Source organism: Lytechinus pictus, chromosome 15, assembly GCF_037042905.1.
Source record: "Lytechinus pictus isolate F3 Inbred chromosome 15, Lp3.0, whole genome shotgun sequence".
NCBI classification, from domain to species: Eukaryota; Metazoa; Echinodermata; class Echinoidea; order Temnopleuroida; family Toxopneustidae; genus Lytechinus; species Lytechinus pictus.
In genome coordinates, this window is record NC_087259.1 from 30,715,196 (window position 1) to 30,735,731 (window position 20,536).

The 20,536-nt window shown below is 36.0% G+C and overlaps 1 protein-coding gene across 2 annotated transcripts; it reads left to right on the forward strand.

The window, feature by feature from the left end:
• Positions 1 to 211: 211 nt before the first annotated feature.
• On the forward strand, positions 212 to 18,813 carry LOC129278096 (integrator complex subunit 5-like). 2 transcript variants are annotated; one of them, XM_054914321.2, is made up of 19 exons: positions 212 to 940; positions 2,124 to 2,227; positions 2,777 to 2,885; positions 3,264 to 3,402; positions 4,576 to 4,774; positions 4,910 to 5,024; positions 5,326 to 5,561; positions 5,972 to 6,141; positions 6,906 to 7,014; positions 9,540 to 9,650; positions 9,997 to 10,264; positions 10,922 to 11,040; positions 11,705 to 11,935; positions 13,760 to 14,025; positions 15,272 to 15,342; positions 15,768 to 15,916; positions 16,154 to 16,258; positions 16,637 to 16,709; positions 17,909 to 18,813. In XM_054914321.2, the coding sequence occupies exons 2-19, from the start codon at positions 2,129 to 2,131 to the stop codon at positions 18,013 to 18,015; spliced, it is 2,676 nt and encodes an 891-aa protein (XP_054770296.2). In that variant the 5' UTR covers positions 212 to 940; positions 2,124 to 2,128; the 3' UTR covers positions 18,016 to 18,813. The 2 variants fall into 2 exon arrangements, with proteins under 2 accessions (XP_054770296.2, XP_063966524.1); XM_064110454.1 differs by lacking the exon at positions 9,540 to 9,650.
• Positions 18,814 to 20,536: the final 1,723 nt, after the last annotated feature.

Genomic DNA, 20,536 nt, shown 5'->3' on the forward strand with positions numbered 1-20,536 from the left:
CCTCCCTGTCTGTTGGGTCTATTGTTCACTATTAAGTCATAACCTTGTAGGGAATATAATGAGTGTGGTGTATCTGAAAGCCAAGTTTCAGTTAAGCCGATTACAGAACAATTTAGATTAAGCCTATGGTCAAGAAGGTTACGTAGGCACTCAAAATTGCTATTCATACTCCTAATGTTAGTGTGGAACATTGAAAAGACAGTCTTATCTAGATTTGAAAAGTGAGAAACAAGTTGATTTTCAGTGTAGTAAGAGGAAGGGTTAACCTGTTCTTGCTCATTATCATCAAAAGGGGCTACAAAATCCAAATTATTTGAGTTGAGAGTAGAGATCATATCATTAACAAAATCACTGTCGCGATCGTTAGAGTGGGAATGTATTAATGATTGAAAGACATTCAAGAAATCACCATTAGTTAGGTCAGTACAAGGAGTGACATTATTTGCCATAAAGGGTAATCATTGGCCACCTAAAGGGAAAAGGATATAATAGCTGTGGGGACTGGGAGAAAGCTTGTCAATACGACTCAATGTAAAGATAACTATTCATGATTAATCTTAAGTTAGATCTAAATATTTTTTTTAATAGGTGCGCAGACAGAGGGCCCCCTATGTGATGGTGATTAATTAATTAATTAATGTGCCCTTCTAAGTCAGAGACTGGATTTTAGACAAAATGTGTAATTAACAAATATTAGATTCATTCTTTTGCTTTTTATATTTCTTTTGACTACAGGATATCCTGTCCAATGTTCGCACTTTTGTGAAGGGTGTCGACGTCCGTAATGGACGAAAGCTCTCAAGTGAAGAACATGCACGTTATGCACTCCATCTTTTAAAGACGCTACCAGCTGCCCGCGCAGCTGTCTTGGATTTTCTTTGCCATGTCTTTGATGAGAGTGTCAACTTGTATTTGTATGAGCTGGAAGGAGAAGGGGCATGTATGTTTAACATCAGCCTTTTGATTTTCCTTATTTTTTTCCTCACCATCAAGTTCTTCCTCTTATTACTCACTTCTCTTTTCCTTATTTTCTTTCTCTATCTCTTTCCCCTTTGTATCTTTCCCCTTTTCTTCCTCCCTTTCTCACCCTTTCTTCTCTCTTGGTAGATAAATTTAGACTTAGCTGTATTTTCATTTCCTGTAAAGCAATTTTTGTCTCACCTGCATAGCAGAGTGAGACTGTAGGCACCGCTTTTGCGACGGCAGTGGCGGCGGCGTCAACACCAAATCTTAACCTAAGGTTAAGTTTTTGAAATGACAGCATAACTTAAAAATTATATGGACCTAGTTCATGAAACTTGGCCATAAGGATAATCAAGTATTACTGAACATCCTGCCTGAGTTTCAGGTCACATGACCAAGGTCAAAGGTCAATTAGGGTCAATGAACTTTGGCCAAATTGGGGGTATCTGTTGAATTACTATCATAACTTTGAAAGTTTATGGATCTGATTCATGAAACTTGGACATAAGAGTAATCAAGTATCACTGAACATCCTGTGCAAGTTTCAGGTCACATTAATAAGGTCAAAGGTCATTTATGGTCAATGAACTTTGGCAAAGTTGGGGGTATTTGTTGAATTACCATCATAACTTTGAAAGTTTATTGGTCTAGTTCATAAAACTTGAACATAAGAGTAATCAAGTATCACTGAATATCCTGTGCGCATTTCAGGTCACATGACCAAGGTCAAAGGTCAATGAACTTTGGCCATAATGGGGGTATTTGTTGAATTACCATCATGACTTTCAAAGTTTATAGATATACTGTAGTGTTTAAAATGTGGATATAGGGGTAATCAAGTTTCACTGACAAGTTTTAGGTCACATGATCAAGATCAAATGTCAATGAACGTAGTATTGTATCATTATATGAATGGTGTTTTTTGTGAATAATTATTTGATAGTAGTTTTCAAAGTCAGCACTGCTGCTATATTGAATCGCGTGATGCAGGTGAGACCGCCAGAGGCATTCCACTTGTTTATCTATGTGTTTTTCATTGTTTTTATTGGCCATTTTGTGCATATATGACTTTTCACATTTTGCCTTTATTTAATTATCTTAATGTAAAGCTATGTACATGTATTTCTCTCTGACACTGTTTATTTCTATTGTCTGTACAGCAAGCATGGGTCTTCACCTTGGTGAATTAATTGAAGATATCTACAAGGTGCTCAAGAAGCTGATAGAAGACAGTCCTTCAGCCTGGTCTCCCATCCTATCTGCTGTAAGGTTCTTTTTTATTATTTCATAATCAATTTAACTATCGAATAAATTAAAACTGTTTAATAAATGATATCTTGAATCAACAGAATCATTCTTATCTGCTAAACAGTCATGCTTAATTAGACTGAGACCATTCTAATGAAACATTGTTAAACACAACTGTGTATCCTAACTATTTAGGCCTATGTATTGTGGCAGAAATATCTGTTACAGAATATAATACTTTCCTGATACGTTTAGTTCAGTGATGCTTTTTGTTCTTCCCTAAGCAAATTTTGATATCTAGTTACAACCATCAATGAACTATTTTAATCTTAAAGACAATGTTCCATAAAGTAATATCTGAGTAGCAACATGTTTCATTGCTTCTTAAAATGTTCAATTGTATCTCATTAGAATGATGTAAAATTTTATTATGATGTATTTATACATAGTATGTAGACTTCCATTTTTGCAGTAATTATTAAAACATAAATGTATACTACTTTTGATTTAAGAAGTATTCTTTTTTATAATTAATATTTTTCTCCTGTTCTACTTAAATCCCTAGTGGTCCATTGCTCTGCTTGGTCAGATCAGTAGCAATTATGCCAGTCGTAGAGGTGTACCTCACCCTTCAAACCTCAATGAACTGCTACAGCTCTGGATGACATGTAAAGGTAACAGCTCTCATCAAATCTTCAACTTTTTTTTTCATTGGTATTAATATTGTTTGTTCATGGTTATTTTCTCAACAATGTTTGGATGTTAGCAGCCAGAAGACCACCTTGAGAAAGGGAGTGTTTCACAAAGATATAAGACTGACTAAAAATCAGACTTAAACTCCTCACATCATTGGTAAGATCACGCTCATGGGACCCTATGCTACCAAGTTGTGCGCATTAGCACTTACTAAATAATTTTCAAGCATAATATAAGTGCAATAAAAGAACTCACTAGGAGAGAACAAATGCTTACAGTGAATCAGTGTGATATAAGTTGCTAAATACTTTTCTCATTTTAAAACCCATTAATTATTTTTATTTCTTTTTGTTCAGCAACAAGAACCATCATGGATCTAGCAACACACTGTATAGCAGCAATGAGTTCTTCTTGCCCTGACCCATGTGTTGATGCTCTCCTTAATACCTCTGTTCAACATTCGCCTCACTTTGACTGGGTTGTAGCACATATAGGGTAAGTTTATAAGAGTAGAGTTTAGCAGGTGGGCAATTCCATAAAATATTTATGTCCATCCCCCTATATATGAGACCTTCCAATAATGCTTTGTCTCTGTATTTCAGTTCATATGACAAGTTGTAATGCCTTTAACCCTATCTAGGCTGGGGGGGGCCTCGGAGGCCCCCCCTCAACGATTCGCGCAATATTTTTGCCGCGCGAAATTTTTTGACCGCGCTGCTCGCTGACTTTTTACTTTCAAGTCTTGCGCAACTTTTGAGATAAATTTTGCGTCAACCGGGTATGTGGTTCCGAAATTATGCAACATTATGTAAGTGCATGTCAGACAAAAAATTGCTCCAAAAATGTGATTTGTGTACAAAGTCAATGCAAATTGTGTTTTCAACCAAAAATCATAAATGTATGATTATTTTTAGTTTTGCTGGTCTAAATGTATTTATTTTATGCTTTTTATGATCTCAGAAGAGTCCCAAACAAATTTCATTGAAAAAACAATGAAAAACAAAAGGTTAAAAAAACAAAGAAATACATAAGAAATTGCAAAAAACAATATAATACATAAGAAAATGATTTGATATCGCAATTTTGTTCAAGTACACTTGCTAAGAATACCACAAAGAGTTTCTATACCAATAATTAGAACATTTAAAGCTTTATTTAGGGAGTTAAAGGAAAAAGTATGATTTTGCATACTAATTACGCATAAATTAGCATAATTGCTTAATAGCGATTTGCATGAAAAAAATTAATATACAATTGTGTAGATTATGTCCCAGGCAACCCGCGTGCCAATTTGGCGCGATCGCACGGTCGACGGCCGAGATCTCAAGGGGGGGCCTCCCAGGCCCCCCCAGCCATATGAACTCCCAAAATACCCCGGCCTAGATAGGGTTAAATTATCATGGCTTCGATCATACAAGTGAAATGGAAAAAATGGGGGTCAGACATCAAAAAAAGTAAAACATCTTGACGTATTTGCTGACTTGATAACGCAGTACAGTGTGCCGTCTTGCTCATGTACGAGTCGGCCCCATTGGTGCAGCCCCCTTCCTTCATCACCCGCTATGTAACACCATCTAACCACCCTTCCTGCATGTCCCTTTCCTCTCTTCAGTTCATGGTAGATTTTTAACCAATCTGTACGAATACTTGTTCCTCTTGTATTTCTAGTTCATGCTTCCCAACCACCATCATCACCCGTGTTCTCTCTTGTGGGCTCAAAGACTTCTGCTCCAGCCAGTCAACAGAGGGCCAGCTCATTGCCACCGAAATTAAGGTTCCAAAGGTTGCGTCTGTAGTTGGAATCCTAGGTCACCTGACCTCACAGCATTCCCAAGACATCCGAAAAGCCTTGCTGGATTTATTTCAGGTATGGGGGGATCCTTTGATATTTTTTTTTTTTTCCAAATCCAGTCACTAAATTACTAATTGTATTATATTTATCACATCCTAATTTGCGTGGCCTTTGTCATAATCATTTTTTTCTTCCTTTTTTTTTCTTCAGGAAAGTCTTGATGGTAAGAAGGAACATGATGTCTTCACTGTACCATTCCTTCTTCAGCTTGCTACAATGTCACCTATGCTCCTCAAAATAATCACAACAGATTTTGTTCAAGCCTGTAAGTTCTCTAAAACCACTTTCTTGCAAAATCCATTTGGTGCCCCAATATCATTAATTGATTAAAAATGGTTAGGAAGCATGTCATTTATATTACCTAGACGAACACATTGTTACACGTTTGTTACATGCAAACAGGGGCTGATCCAGGATTTATCAATGGGGGGGCACTCACTTTTTCAAATATATAGGGGGGGGTAAGTCAAGCAAGCCAACTCCTGGAACTGTGCTCTAATGCAAATAAATGAAATTATGAAGTAAGCTTACTTTATTCTTTATTGGTTTTATCTGTTTTCCTGAAGTGACTCCAGAGGTACTGAACCGAATCTCAGAGCAGTTCCGTGACTCGATGGTGTTGAAGCGAGACCGAGACAGTCTTCTCACTCTCATCATTCATCTCATCTGTCGATCTGGTAGTGGAGCATTCAACCTTCTTCTCTTCTTACTGGATACAGGCTGTGATGAACAGGGGTCAACCAAGGTCAAAGAGGGATCAAAGGTCAACAAGATGGTCCAAGACACTTGTGCGCTGATATTGGTGAGTTACAAGAAATTTGCTTGTTATTTTACCTGTGCTATGATTATTTACTCAGTAATTCAGTTCACATTCATTCTTTTATGACACTTTATTTTAGTGACATAGAACAATTCTATAAATATGTTTGTCTGAACCTTTCTTAAAATGATTTGTCTCTGTTTTTATAGTTCATATGAAAGGCTGTAAATGCCTTTTAACTGTCGTGGCTTGTGTCATTCATGAAGTGTAGTAAGAAGATGAAACAAAGGGGGTCGGATGTACAAAAACTCTATAATATGGAATAGCCCTTAGGCCTTAGCCATCACGGATTCATGAAATTTACTCCTTTGTAAATCTAATTCGAACTGATGTCCACTATAATGTGAAAAAGAAATTCATTACAATTATTTAACCCCACATTTTGTTCACAGGATCTCCTTCTATTAGACCTTCAGCGATCAGCCTACAGTCAGTCTGGTAACCTATCCCTTCTTGTAGGTCCACAGCTCAGTCAAGAGAATGGTAACATACCATTTCTCAATGAACTACAGAAGCATACCTCTCTCCTGTGTAATGATATCATCAGCTCTCAAGGAAGAAGGTGATAAACTGAAGTCATGAACTATCCTTGTTTTAATGAATAATATAGTTCTTGTATCTATTAGTTGTATTATGAATTAATATCCATTGTCATCTCCAAGGGAATGTGATTATTGCTTTGTGATTGGCAAGGCTTTAATTACATTAGCCAGTCTTCACCCAGGTGTAGTAAATGGTTACCCACACCAATATGAAGGAATTCCTTGAATACCAGAGCACCTGATCAGAGTAGCTGTGCTAAAACTGGGGTAACAATGTGCAACTCTTAGAAACATTTGTATCAAGCACAATATAAATTTTGCTTAGTATGGGTATTATTACCTCAAAAGATTTGTTTTAGAAAGCATTTTTATGTCATGTTCAAGTGTAGTTTGGATGCAAAGATAAACAAATTTAATTGTTTTTATGATTTTGCTTTAGATAATGTAAGTGAATGATATGCTTTTGCAACTCAGAAGTTTTCATCATTGTTGATTTAAAAAAATGTATAAGGGGAGGGGTTGTGATGGACTTTTTGATAGCATGTTTGATAGAAGAAAGATGTTATAGAAGGAAAAGAAATGGGAAGAAAGAAGAAGTAATACATCCTCTGTCACCTCTTGCATTCCACAAACATTCAATTATTGATGCTAAAATGTTTTAGGAGGGAAAATACTATTTAATGATTTTATAAAAAGCATGCTTGGTTACTTAGATCATAAGTTTCACTTAGTTTTTGCCTCTTCATCTTGTTTCAATGTATTATATTTCTTTTTTTATTGCCAGAGTTGGATGGTTGCAAAGGATTCTATCTCTAATCTCAGTACAGTCTGGAGAATCCTGCGCATCAGACATACTGAGCTTTATACTCATCAATGAATCTAACCCAGATAAGGTAGGAAGGGATGAACGATGATGATGATGAGGGTGATGGTGATGATGATGATGATGGTGATGGTGGTGGTGGTGATGATGATGATGATGATGGTGATGGTGGTGATGATGATGGTGATGGTGATGGTGATGGTGGTGGTGGTGATGATGATGATGATGATGGTGATGGTGGTGATGATGATGGTGATGGTGATGGTGATGGTGATGGTGGTGATGATGATGATGTTGATGGTGATGGTGGTGATGATGATGGTGATGGTGATGGTGATGATGATGATGATGATGATGGTGATGGTGATGATGATGATGATGATGGTGGTGATGATGATGGTGATGGTGATGATGATGATGATGATGATGATGGTGATGGTGATGATGATGATGATGATGATGATGATGATGGTGATGATGGTGGTGATGGTGATGATGATGATGTTGATGGTGATGGTGGTGGTGGTGATGATGATGCTGCTGATGGTAGAGAATGATTTACATTATGAAGGAGATAATAATAATAATAATAATGCTCAATTCTTGTATAGCGCATCACACATAGCATAGCATGTCCCTATGCGCTTAAAGAAGAAATAGTGTAAGGTAAGAATAAAGTAATCAAGATATTTATATTGGACCGTTAGTTCAAAGTTGGTATTTTATGCATTGAATAGATATGTTTTAAGGGATCTCCTGAACCTACATAAATCACTTTGATGTCTCATTGAATTAGGTAAAGCATTCCAGAGGACAGCAGAGGCATGAGTAAAAGCACGCTCACCATATGACTTTGTAAAGACAGAGGGAACAATGAATAATGCTTTTGAGCTTGATCTAAGATTTCGGGATGGCTGGTAATATGATACTAAATCGAGTAAATAGGACGGGGCAGTTTTATAAAAACACTTGTGTGCAAAAACTAGAAGCTTGAATACAATCCAGGAACGGACAGGGAGCCAATGTAATTCTCTGAGAACTGGAGTAATTGCTTCAAGGAGAATGAAACTCTTGGAGCAAGTTAGCTTTTGTGAAAGCAGAAAAATCAAATAATAAGATCAACAAAAGTTTGAGTAAAATAGGACTAGCAATAGAAGAGTTATGAGCATTTTAATGTCTAGATCACTAATGCTTTGGAGATCCTCCCATTGGCAATACGACCAAGATCTATGATGTCACAGATGAACAACTCTCCCCTTTTGGACACTGAAAATATACCCCAAAACATATCTTTTTGCTCATTCTAATCATATGACAAACGATTCATCAATGATATAATGTTGTGAAACCTCTGTACTTGTCCTCTCATAAAGAGAACACCTCACCTTGTGATAGACTCTATAAAGTGAGAATATAAGTGAAATAAATACTAAAGTAATGAGGGAGTTGTACGTGTGTGACATCACAGATCTTGGTCGCATTGCCAACTGGAGGATCTACATGGCATTAGTGATCTCAATATTCAAATGCTCATAACTTTCTTAGTTTTCATTCAATCTTCCTCAAACTTTCAACAATATGTTTCTTTGATTTTTCTCTTTGATATGGATTCAGCTGGTTTCATTCTCCTTTCATACTTGCGGGTTCGTGTTACTACTCTCGCAGCTGAATTTTGAATGGTTTGCAGTTTTTTAATTTGTTTAAGAGGTAATCCTGAAAGGAGACTATTGCAGAAATCAATGTGACATAAAATAAAAGCATGTACCAATTTTTTAGTGATGGGTTTGTCCAAGAATTCACAAAGTTTACCAATTTTGTATAAGGCATATGATGCAGAGCGACATTTTTGGGATATAGATTCATCAAATGTCAATTTATCATCAAATATAACTCCTAGATTTCTACAAGAAGTAATTGCGCGTATGTCCATTCCATCAAGTTTTAATATCTGGATTGATTCTGTTTCTCGAAAACGTGAGGAAATGTGTAAAAACTCTGTTTTTTCACCGTTTAGTTTGAGGCTATTCATCTATGACCATTCTTTGATCTCTTGAATACATTGTTTAATTTCAGCAGTGGGGTCAGAATCTTTACACTTTTTAAGGGTAACTTACAGTTGCGTATCTTCCGCATAAAACATTTTTTGTATATTGAACTTATTAATTATAGACTCAAGTGGGGAAGTGTACAGTGTAAATAAGATCGGCCCCAGTACAGATCCCTGAGGAACACCTTGAGTTAAAGAGTGGAAAGTTGATTTCTCACTTCCAATGACGACACGATGGCTTCAACCTAAAAGATATGAATGAAACCATTGCAGAGCCAGATCACGTATCCCAAATCTGTACTCTAAACGTTTCAGGAGAATGTCGTGTTTAATGGTGTCAAAAGCTGACGAAAAGTCTAGTATAGGGGTAATGGCTGTGAGGATGATCTCAATAATCATATTAGTTGTGATCATTATTGATGCTTGTATGTGTTTATAAGTGGTGATTTTGATGCATTGTTGATGTAGGGTCTGTGTGAAGAAATGTTGGACACTGTCCTCTATTGTCATATAAGTCTCTAATCCTGTATTACTATGATTGTTATTAGATCGGTTTATACATCAGTATCCTGACTGAGATTGAGACTAGCTACCCTGCAGTACTCCCTTCAGCTATCCAGAAATCAGTCAATCAACTACAGAGAACTACACCAAAACAGGTATAAACCATAGATATGGGTTTTAAACAATTCAAATTGGCTGCTGTTTAAAACTATTGGTTTTTTTTTTAAACAGCCATTGTGTGTAAAATAGGGGGAAAATAGGGGATCGAAAAAAAAGAGACTAGTTAAGTAGGAATTGTAAAGACAATTGTTTGATTGAGTAGAAATTTAAAAATATAAACCAAATTATTAATACCAACACAAGACCATTGTGAAATATCAACTCATTTCATTTGTAACTCATACATCTACAATGTTAATAACTTCTTGTAAATATAAGATTATTTAAAGTTTTTTTTTTATAATAAATTCATACATTTTATCTGTTGTTTGTTTGCGACAGACACTGCAGCTGTTGACCAACCTCAACAAACTCCTGTCTTTCAAGACTAGCAACCAATCCAGCAAACTGACCTCTAACCTTCGAATCCACTTGACCTCTCACCTTCAGATGATTGCCAGCCAGCTTCACCATGGTGATCTGGGCGTGGCTTGTCAGACAGTAGATCTCTTGAAGCTGATTGGTTTACCTGAGATGATTGACATGTCTACATTGATCTGTTTGTGTCAGTCATCTGTAGAGTTTTTCTTTGCAGCCATGCATAGTGCTGGTAAGAAGTGAAGGAATTTCCTCTTTGAGTTAGCAGCAAGAATTAATACAGACATGATAAAGTTCTTCTTCTTTCATGTCCGTCATCTACAAGTACAAAATGAATGTCAGATATTTTTGGCCAGAAATTGGCACATTGCATAGCCTTTCTATTAGCAGTGATCGGGTCTTATTGGCTATATTGCTTACTGATGTTAAGGCATTGAAGGAGTCGGGATACAATTATCATATAACTATCATCTTATCAGAATGATTGAAATAGATTAATTTATATAGCACTTAATATGAGGGCAACAAAAAATAACCATCATTACCCTAACTTCAGATTGTGCTGCCACTTAATTGTGGTACTTGATGCATGCAAGGAATTATTCCTGCTACACACCTATTCAACTGGATTGAGGGCAGCACAGTGTTGAATGCCCCATGGATGGGATTTGAACCCACAACCCTCTGTTTGATAGATGAGAGTCAGAACCACTAGACCACAGAGCACCCAAAGTACTTACTGTCTTGAGAGTCCTTTCTTAAACTCCCTATCCCAAGGGATAATAAGTTAACAGATATGTTGCTTTAGGTGTTATTCCTGAGTATCAGAATCCATTCCGCTCAACTTTCATGTTGGCCATGATTTTTTTCTTTTCTCCCCATTTTCCAGATACTGCCAACCGTTTGAAGACATTGGAAAGGTGTAGCAGTTATCTAACCTTCTTATGCAGTCATTCCATGGCCCAAACAATCGTACTCAGAGCCTTACTTGTGGGTTCGGTACAAGTGGTAAGAATTATTTCTCCATTCCAGACTATGAATTTAACTGGTTGGGATAACCTACCACCTGTCATGATAGTGATTTTCCTTATTGTTTGATTTAAGCAACTTGTCAAAAAGTTAAAAGAGAAGATGCATAGTACCTAAATATTGAGACTCCTGCTATATGATGTGACTGACTTTTAATGACGTGCCTTACTCACAAAATCAGATTTATTATGTTTATCCCTGATGAAATGATAATGGAGTATAATAAAATGTATTCAAGGATTTAGCAAATTGTGAGTGCGGCTATGTAGGTCACATGTTCATATCGTAATTCTATGCAAACTTCTAGTTGTGCATTTTGGGGTATATAATTTTCCTTACAGCGCATAAAAACTGACGACATCTGAAATAACATTCTTTTCAAAGGAATGTCTACAGCAAATATTTAGATGCACTAACTACAGTATGCATACTATATTAGTCTGTGATGTCATAATAAAAAGCAGATGTAACCTCTTCATCTGTGTGATCCTAGAAAATTTGAAGGGATTAGAACAAAAAATGAATTTCTGTTTTCATCAACCATATGACCACACCATGGACCCAAACCATATTTGATATGCAGGAGCCCAAACACTTTACATTGGATTTCATGTGTTGTATCTACTCCTATCTCCTATTCCAGCATAACTCCCTGCTCTTTGCCAACGCTAGTAATCACTCGGCCCAGCATCCTCAGTCCCATTCACAGTCATCCATGTTAGAATCATCTCTAGGATCAGCATACCTTATGAAGCATAACCAGGATTTCTCTGGGTCTTTGACCGTTCCTAGAGGAGCATCTACTGCATTCCATTCAGGGATTATTGGACAGGGGGCCAGGAAGAAGATGCCCAAGCAGGATGCTTCAGAAATTGTAAGTCAAAAATTGTTACACATATGTAAAAAAAAAAAAAAAAAACAATATCCACTTTGAAATTTGAAAATTAGTAAAATTCATACAATAGACAGATTTATTATGTTTCATTAACATTTCCTTAATATGATTGTATTTTTTCTCAAGCTGCAATAAATAAATGAATGAAAATATATTATACAACTTATACAAAGATTCTTGTAATTTGATTGGTTGAAAGCCATTCAATATTTGATATATTTTGTGCTGCATGCAAATGTTATTTTCCATTGCACGGCGACCATGCATTTGTTATTTTCCCATTGCACGGTTGAGCTCTCTCCCTCAGTGTGTACGACTAAACATGTGTGTGTACTGTGTACATACATTTTGTATGTGTGTGTGTGTTTGTGCGGATCGAAGTAAGCGCATCAACAAGGCTGACTGTGCGCGCTCAGATTAATTAATTAAAGTGCGTCACAAAAGAACAAAAGCAATCAACTGGTTTCATGCACGGGTAAAATAATATTTTCCGAGAAAATGAATTGTCGGACAAAGGCAAAATGTGTCTTAATTCCATCTGCTTTGGTTATTTTTTTCTTCTCTTAGTCAAATAACAAAATCTAGAAAATTTGTTGTATAAACCAAATGATGCATGTCTTCATTTGTTCATTATGCGACCTATCCACTCTCGTTGAGGCTGTGTTCACCCCATTGCACTCAGCCTATCAACTTCGTGCAATGGATTGAACAGAGCCTCAACTCGCGTGAGGATAGATCGCCTAATGAACTCATATGCATGCATCATTTGTATACTATAAACTACTACTGTACATTTCCTCTGTGATTCCATAGATTATATACATCCAACCCCCCTTATGTGGGACATTCCTGATATCATTTGTCTCTTTAAGTAGTTTACATGAAATGTTGAAATTCTGACTTGATTCCTTATGGCTTGAGCTTTTCGTGAAGTGCAGTTGAGAAAAATAGGGTCGGATATACAAAAGGGTTGATTATTTAATGGGATTTTCCACCTACAAATCTTTGGAATCTTATTATGTGTTTGATATGTTAAAGCAGGGCCCTCTAGCACAAGGCTTTATGATTGATCATATGTTGGTGTCACAATTGATTATAGATTGTGGTCAATGCAATCAATCATTAAAGGACAAGTCCACCCCCACAAGAGTTGATTTGAATAAAAAGAGAAAAATCCAACAAGCATAACACCGAAAATTTCATCAAAATCGGATGTAAAATAAGAAAGTTATGACATTTTAAAGTTTTGTTTAATTTCACAAAACAGTTATATGCACATCCTGGCTGGTATGCAAATGAGGAGACTGATGATGTCATCCACTCACTATTTCTTTTGTATTTTATTATATGAAATATGAAATATTCTAGTTTTCTCCTCATTGCCAAGTGAAACAACGATTAATTCCTCCCTGAAAATGTGGAATGAGCATTGTTTAATAGTATATGATTCAGTCAAGTTGGTCCTTACTTTCAAATCTATAAAAAATGAAATATTGTATAATTCAAACTATAAAAATCAAAAGAAATAGTGATTGAGGGACATCATCGACCGTTTCATTTGAGTTGTGCATATCACTGTTTTGTGAAAAATAAGCAAAACTTTGAAATGTCATAACTTTCTTATTTTACATCCGATTTTGATGAAATTTTCAGCGTTTTGCTAGTTTAATTTTTCTCTATTTATTTAAATCAACATTTTTCTGGGGTGGACTTGACCTTTAAATATTGGCCTACCACCACTGCTAGGCTTTGTGTTACCAGTCCCTGAATATGATATAAAAAATGCAATCTACTCATTTTTAGGAGACCAAACAGACCAACTCACAGCTGCTTGTCGAGACCATCTCATCTTGCGCCCACATGAGACCACGCCCCGCCCCCCTCATCAGGTCAGGCAATGCCCACCTTCTCCCAGTAGATCCAAAAACCCAGCAGACATCAAGACAGCCTGTAGCCAGAGCTACGGGGAAGCTGATGGCTGAGATACTGATGGAGATCATGTGCCCTGATGTAAGTCATGCTGAAGAGTGTTGGCCAGATGAGGAAATGATTAAACATACCATTGAGAGGTGAGTATATATAGATTCTCTGTTTTGTGGTATTCTGATAGCCATGGTTTAGTTAAACTCGGGTTAACTAAGACATCACTTTTATGGAGTACCATTTGTTCAACTAATTTACGAATTAAAAAAATATTATTCTCCTGTTGCAAAAAGTTTTCAAAAAATGAATTGAGCCATGAAATGAGAAGAACAGGTACATACTAAAATATATCGATTTTTATAATAATAATAGGCATTTATATAGCGCCATCTATCTAGAAATATTCTATTCCGAGGCGCATTGTTATTATTATTACCCCGGCTTTAGCTCGAGCTGCCTTTCAGCACTCATGCATTCAAGGAATTAATCCTGCCGGGTATCCATTCATCTCACCTGGGTTGAGTGCAGCACAATGTGGATAAAATTCTTGCTGAAGGAAATTACGCCAAGGCTGTATTGAATTTTTATGAATTAATTAATCCATTACAATTACCACAAATATACTAAAGCCCAGCATTTCATAGAAGTGTGGTTTAAAATTCTAGTTTAGGGTTAACCCTAGGTTAAATGATCAGAATACCACCCATCGACTTTGGGAACCAGGTAGCTTCTGTATCAACCTATGAGAGTTAAATAATTCATTAGTCAATGGATTAGGCTTGTCTATTACACATATTCTCTCAGATGATATTTGAAGGTTTGCATGGTGGTATGAGCAATCGTGGAAGAGGTTTACGGTACCCCATGTGTAAAGTCCTGGAAGGACTAAGATAAGAAAAGTGGATAGAATTGGAGGTGAATTGGAAAGGCGAGAAAGTGGAGGTTTGAAAGTAGATTATTCTTTTCAAAATGAGTGTAAGGATTGTAAACCAGAAGGAGTCGAAAGCTGAGTAGTTGGCAGGCTTGAGTAGAAGGCTTGAGTAGATGAGAGAAGGCTGGCTTGAGTCGATGAATAGAGTAGTAGCACGAGCAGGAGAGTAGACTCAGCGTTTCGGGCAGGTGTACCGTAAACCTCTACCGCTATATTCTCTCTCCTATTACTATCTCTCTCTCTCTGTCCACTCTTTCTGACAGAGGTCACAAATTTGGTTTCAATAGTTGCATGAGATACTACTGAAAATGTCATGTAGCAGTGTTGTGACATCTAAGTTTCTTGTGGGTATATCTTTCAAAACGTCATGCTACACTTGATTTAGATTTTTATTATTAACAAAAGTGTTTGCGCACCATATACTTAACTTGAGACTAGTTTTTTTGTTGTTGTATTTTTAGGGATCTAAGTATCAAGAAGAAGGTTGATGAGTATCCGTTCGTCTGGGATGTCCTGGAAATCATTGCAAGAGGTAAGTCTGATATAGCATCCATAGCAATATTGAACAGAAGTCCTTGTATAAAAAAAATGGATAAAATAAAGCTCTTTTTTGGGTAAAATAGTGGTTAAACAATCCAAGGGGCCTTTCGCAGAAAGAGTTTTGTTTATTAATTCAACTCAGTAAATCAAGTCCTGAATAGCTGTTTCTTCTGTAGTGCTCAGTGCTTTCAGGGGATTAATCCTACCAGGAAACCCATTCACTTCACCTGGGTTGAGCACAGCACAATGTGGCTAAATTTCTTGCTGAAGGAAAACACTATAGTATGTACATATTTCATATTACATTACCTTAAATAAACAAATTTAATTTAGTTGAATCGAATTGAATTGAATTAAATAATAATGAATTCCTTTCCTGGAAAATTATAATTTTTGTTTGTTTTTCTGTGTGTTTAGCCAAACCAGCTCTATGTTTCTGTTCTGGTCTGCTATACAGTGTTATGGCAACACTCATTTCACATTGGGAATCATCACGCCACAAGACAGCAGGAGATTCCAAAGGTCATCTTCTGGTTACATGCCGTCTTGTGCACTGTATGAATCTGGTAAGAACCCATAATTAGCGCCATCTTCACTACCACCATCATTATAATCATCATCATCGGTATAAAAGGCATGACCGCATTGGTCAGATCATGCCAAGAGGATGCGCACTACTGCGTATTGATCAATAAGATTGCGCCTTGCATATTATGTATGTGTCGGCATTTAAGTGCAACTCTAAGTCGAACATGTCTTTGTGAAACACCCCCAGGTTAACATTCTTCTTTACTCCATTTCAGGCTGGATTCCTCCCACCACCCCTGAACCAGTGTCATCCAATCTTTAGTGATCTAACTCCTAGAGAGGTCTATGTACTACTCAGTAACATTTGGGCATTCCTTAGGGTGAGTATGGCAAACAGTTTCTCTTCATAAGGATGCTTGGACAGTTTCCCTTCAGATTAACTTTTGTTTGTTGACAAAGTATTGAACTGGTCATGTGATGAGATCCAGCCAATCAGTTGATCAGGACTTATATCACTGTCTTCAAATGATTGTTAAACTTAATTCAGATATGATGCAACAAAGCTTAACACAATTTTAAGTGGTCTGAAGATTGTCGCCAAAACAAAAGATGCTTGCCTATTCATCAATATGTTTTTGATGCCTCATATCTCATTGACTTTATACACAAATATGTTGCTGAACGTTGTTTGCGAGGTTTGTTGCAGAGCTTTATCTTACCATGTCTGAACAATCTTTTATTGTTACTCTTATTTCAAGGACAATCCACCAATAGCAGAAGTGTTCATTGAAACTGATGAGCAGGGTGCACCATCTAGAGATTTCCCACAAGGTAATCATCCATCAAACTTTCATGTTCTCTCTACAAGCTTACAATTTGTACATCCCCTTTCACAATTCAAAATGACCCCCCCCCCCCCAAAAAAAAAAAATAATAATAATGATGTAAATATATAGATCCCTCTGGTAGTGCCTAATCATTAGACATGTTTACCAACATATGAAAAGTTTATACATTTACGAACAAATCTGAAATCTGGTCAGATACTTGCCAGACATAGCAGCAAGTAATGTATACTTACTGGATACCGAGTATTGTAGTTCATTCAATTAAAAATAGGTTGATGGTACACCTGGTTACTAGCTCCCCAGTAAAGAAACATCCATAAATTTGAATCGATTAGTAAACTTGTCTATTTCCAAATGTTCAGAACTTCAAAGCCCATTTAATGTGTACTTTAACTTTGTGTAATACCCATTGGTCTCATTGGAATAAAATGTCTATTTTGTATTAATAAGCAATTATTTTCAGCCTATACCAAGTTTTGCAGTGCCACCTATTCTTCACTTTCCAAATTGTCAAGCCCATACACATTGGTGTATAATTAGGAGGTTAAGAATCTGAATTTCTTGAGCGTATCCACTAAGTTTCTGGTGGCTTTACAATTTAGAGTGACCCCCCAAAAAAGGATTACAGCCATTAAGGATGTAATATGTTTCAGCTCAAGCCTGTGATCCTTTATAATGGTTGCTTTTTTATTCATCCTATTTTGCCTCAGACAAAGACCAATTAGCGTGCTTGAGTGGACACTCCCTTTATATTTCCCTTGATATTAGGGGGGGGGGGGGGCTTTCTATAGCAACATTGTATAGAAAGCCTCTTTCTGAAATTCCCAAATATATTCATCTGTTAATATATATTGAGTTGTATTGGAAGTACAACAGGCTGGGCTGGGGTTAAGAAGAGTATTGGGTTTTTTTAATGTTCCAGAGAGCATTTCATCAACATTTTTATCTGACAATATTATCCAAGATGTATGAATAGAATTACCACCATTCTTGTTTTTGGTTATTATGCATTATGCAATCATAGGTTTAAAAAAAGAATGAGCTAACTAAAGAAACATAATATTCCACTTCAAGTGACAGTATTTTGAGCATCTCCTTTTCAATATTTTCTCACTTGTCAGAGTAAACGTGAAAGTGTGGTAAAAGTCTTTCAAAACTTTACGATTCTTTTCTTATTCACAGAACTGGTGTCCAAGTACGCTGAGGTCGTAAGGAGTCTAGTCCATTGTAATATTCATAAGTTTGGTCACCTTTATGCTCATCTCTGTCCTGTTCCTACACAGATGTAAACGTTATAAATGTAAACGCATCTACTGTATGACTTAAAGAAGGCTAAAGGGCAGTTTTTCCTTAAAATAGCCTTTTTGTTTATTTTAAATTTGATCCCCATTTTTACCTCACTTATTAATGAACTGCTAAAGCCTGGATAAGCATTACAACCTTTCATATAATACAAAAAATATAGGGGATTTAATATACATACCTATGGAATTACCCAATTGAAGTTACCGATTTCAAATAACACCTCAAATAATAGTCTCATCCACTTTGCCCATGTGACTATCGCTCTGATGGAAATTCTGTTCCCAAAGCTGAACTTTCACCCAACCTCAAAGCCAACATTTCTTCCTGAAAAGTGTGATTTATGAACATTTCAAAGGGAATGGATTGATATGAAATAAATTCAGATTTTTTTTTTACATGAATCTGGTCATGTCAAGATATGTTACTGATATACTTAGGAAATATTAGTGGCCTCAATGATCTTTCTAGGTTGGCTGACAAAGCTTTCCAGGTACATAAACCTAGTGAGGGGAAGATCTTCAACATCTCAAATGAGTACAAAACCATTTTAAAAACGGCTACTGCAAAGTATATTGCTCTTTTGCAGTGCCAATGTTTTAATTTGCAAGAGATTGGCTGTTGTTGAAAAGCCAATTTGAATTTACTTTTGATAATCTTTTTATCATGAAACAAGTAATTGTACTACAGTTTGTACATTGATAACTTGGTGCCTCTTGTGATATTGTATGTTTGACTGTACATATTTTGTTATTAAAGTCAAATTAAAAATTGAATTCATTTCATCCTTTTCTTTGTTTATTTCAGTTTTAGTTGTTTTACATCAATAATGTTTTGATCACTTTCATGTTAATTATCCTGTTACTTGAGGCCTATAGACACTACTTCATCACATACTAAATACTACAATCTATGATATTTACTTTTATATGTTTAATATCTATACCCTTAACAGAAGAAGAGGATTTTTTTTTGTCAGGTAGTAACTGTTTACAGAGTTTCACTTTTTTTTCTCTCTCTAGAGACGGTAGTATTGTCAACCAATATTTCATGTAGAAATGATCAAACTCCCATTGGCACTCATTACAATCTGGATTGAACAAGTTGATTTAAACTAATGCTAACAAACTTCTCATCCTTAGAAATAAAAATAATTGGTATAGTATCAATGCATGCATTTGAGTTCATGATACGAGTTCATTTTAGTTCACTTTTTGCATGAACTTCATGTCAAACATTCTTTGTTGGTGATTACAAATAGAAATTCTTGTGATATATTGTAGCCCTCTTCCTGAATGAGCCTAGTTCATGTCTTTTATTTCTATTCACTCTTATCAAACCACTATTAACTCTGATCAAACCAGGGTAACCACTTGATACCATAGTTCTCCAGGACTGGAGGAAATCAACAGAAGAAGATATGATCTATCCTCATTCAAGTTGCGGCTCTGTTCCATCTATTGTGCAAAGCCGTCAGGCTAAATGCAATGAATTGAACACAACCTCAAATAGAGTGGATAGATTGTAAAATGGTCGAGTGGAGACATGCATCATTTGCTTTATACAATGGCACTCCAAGATTCTCTTATTTGATAGAATCGAAAACAAATGTTGATTACATATTAGTCATACCCAAGGGATAATATATTCTGTCTTGGTGATTATGATTCTGCTTAACCAAGACAGAACCTTCTAGACAAGGTTAATTACAAACAGGATTTCACCATCTCTAATAAGTCCTTAGAGTCTAATTAAAAATGCATTCATTCTAATAATAGCAATACATTAGTGGTCTGTTCAAACTGTATCTCAAAATTTACATATTTTTTGCGATAGGGTTAGGGTTATAGCTATACAGAAATACAGTATACTCTTGACCTTCCACAGTTGAATAATCACCTAACTAGAAACATTACTTCATACCAGATTATATGAAATCAAAGTAACCCCTGTGGTCCCAAGATATTTGACTAGGGCAGAGTCACCTATCCACTTGTCTCATAATTCTGAAATAGTCTTCTAATCTGTCCTTATTTTTTCAAATTCTGAGTCATGAAGGTTTAATAATAACACCTTTTCTTTACTCATTTACTAGTATTCACTTCAGCAATTTTCTCCTCCTAAAGCAGGTCTTGCACAATATATGTAATACAAAGCTTAATATGCTTGCTTCTACACTTTTTCAATTCAGAAGTACATGCAGCCAAATGAAAAAAAAAACCACAAGACCCTTCCGTTTTTAAGGCAAGAAGTGAAAAAAAGAACTTTCCTCCACAAAACATTTATTGATTACAGTATCAGAATAGACTTCTCTTCAGAATACATGTCATTCCAGGGAAGTACATTATAGAAAGAAGTAGAAAATCTTGACAAAAATGGAACAGCAAAAGATGCAAATACAAATGAACATTTTTTTTTATTGGACACTTGAGATATGCTGCAAGATTCTCTCCCATTTGCTATTATATTTAAAGATCCAGACCGGACCCGAAAATGAAATTGATAAAT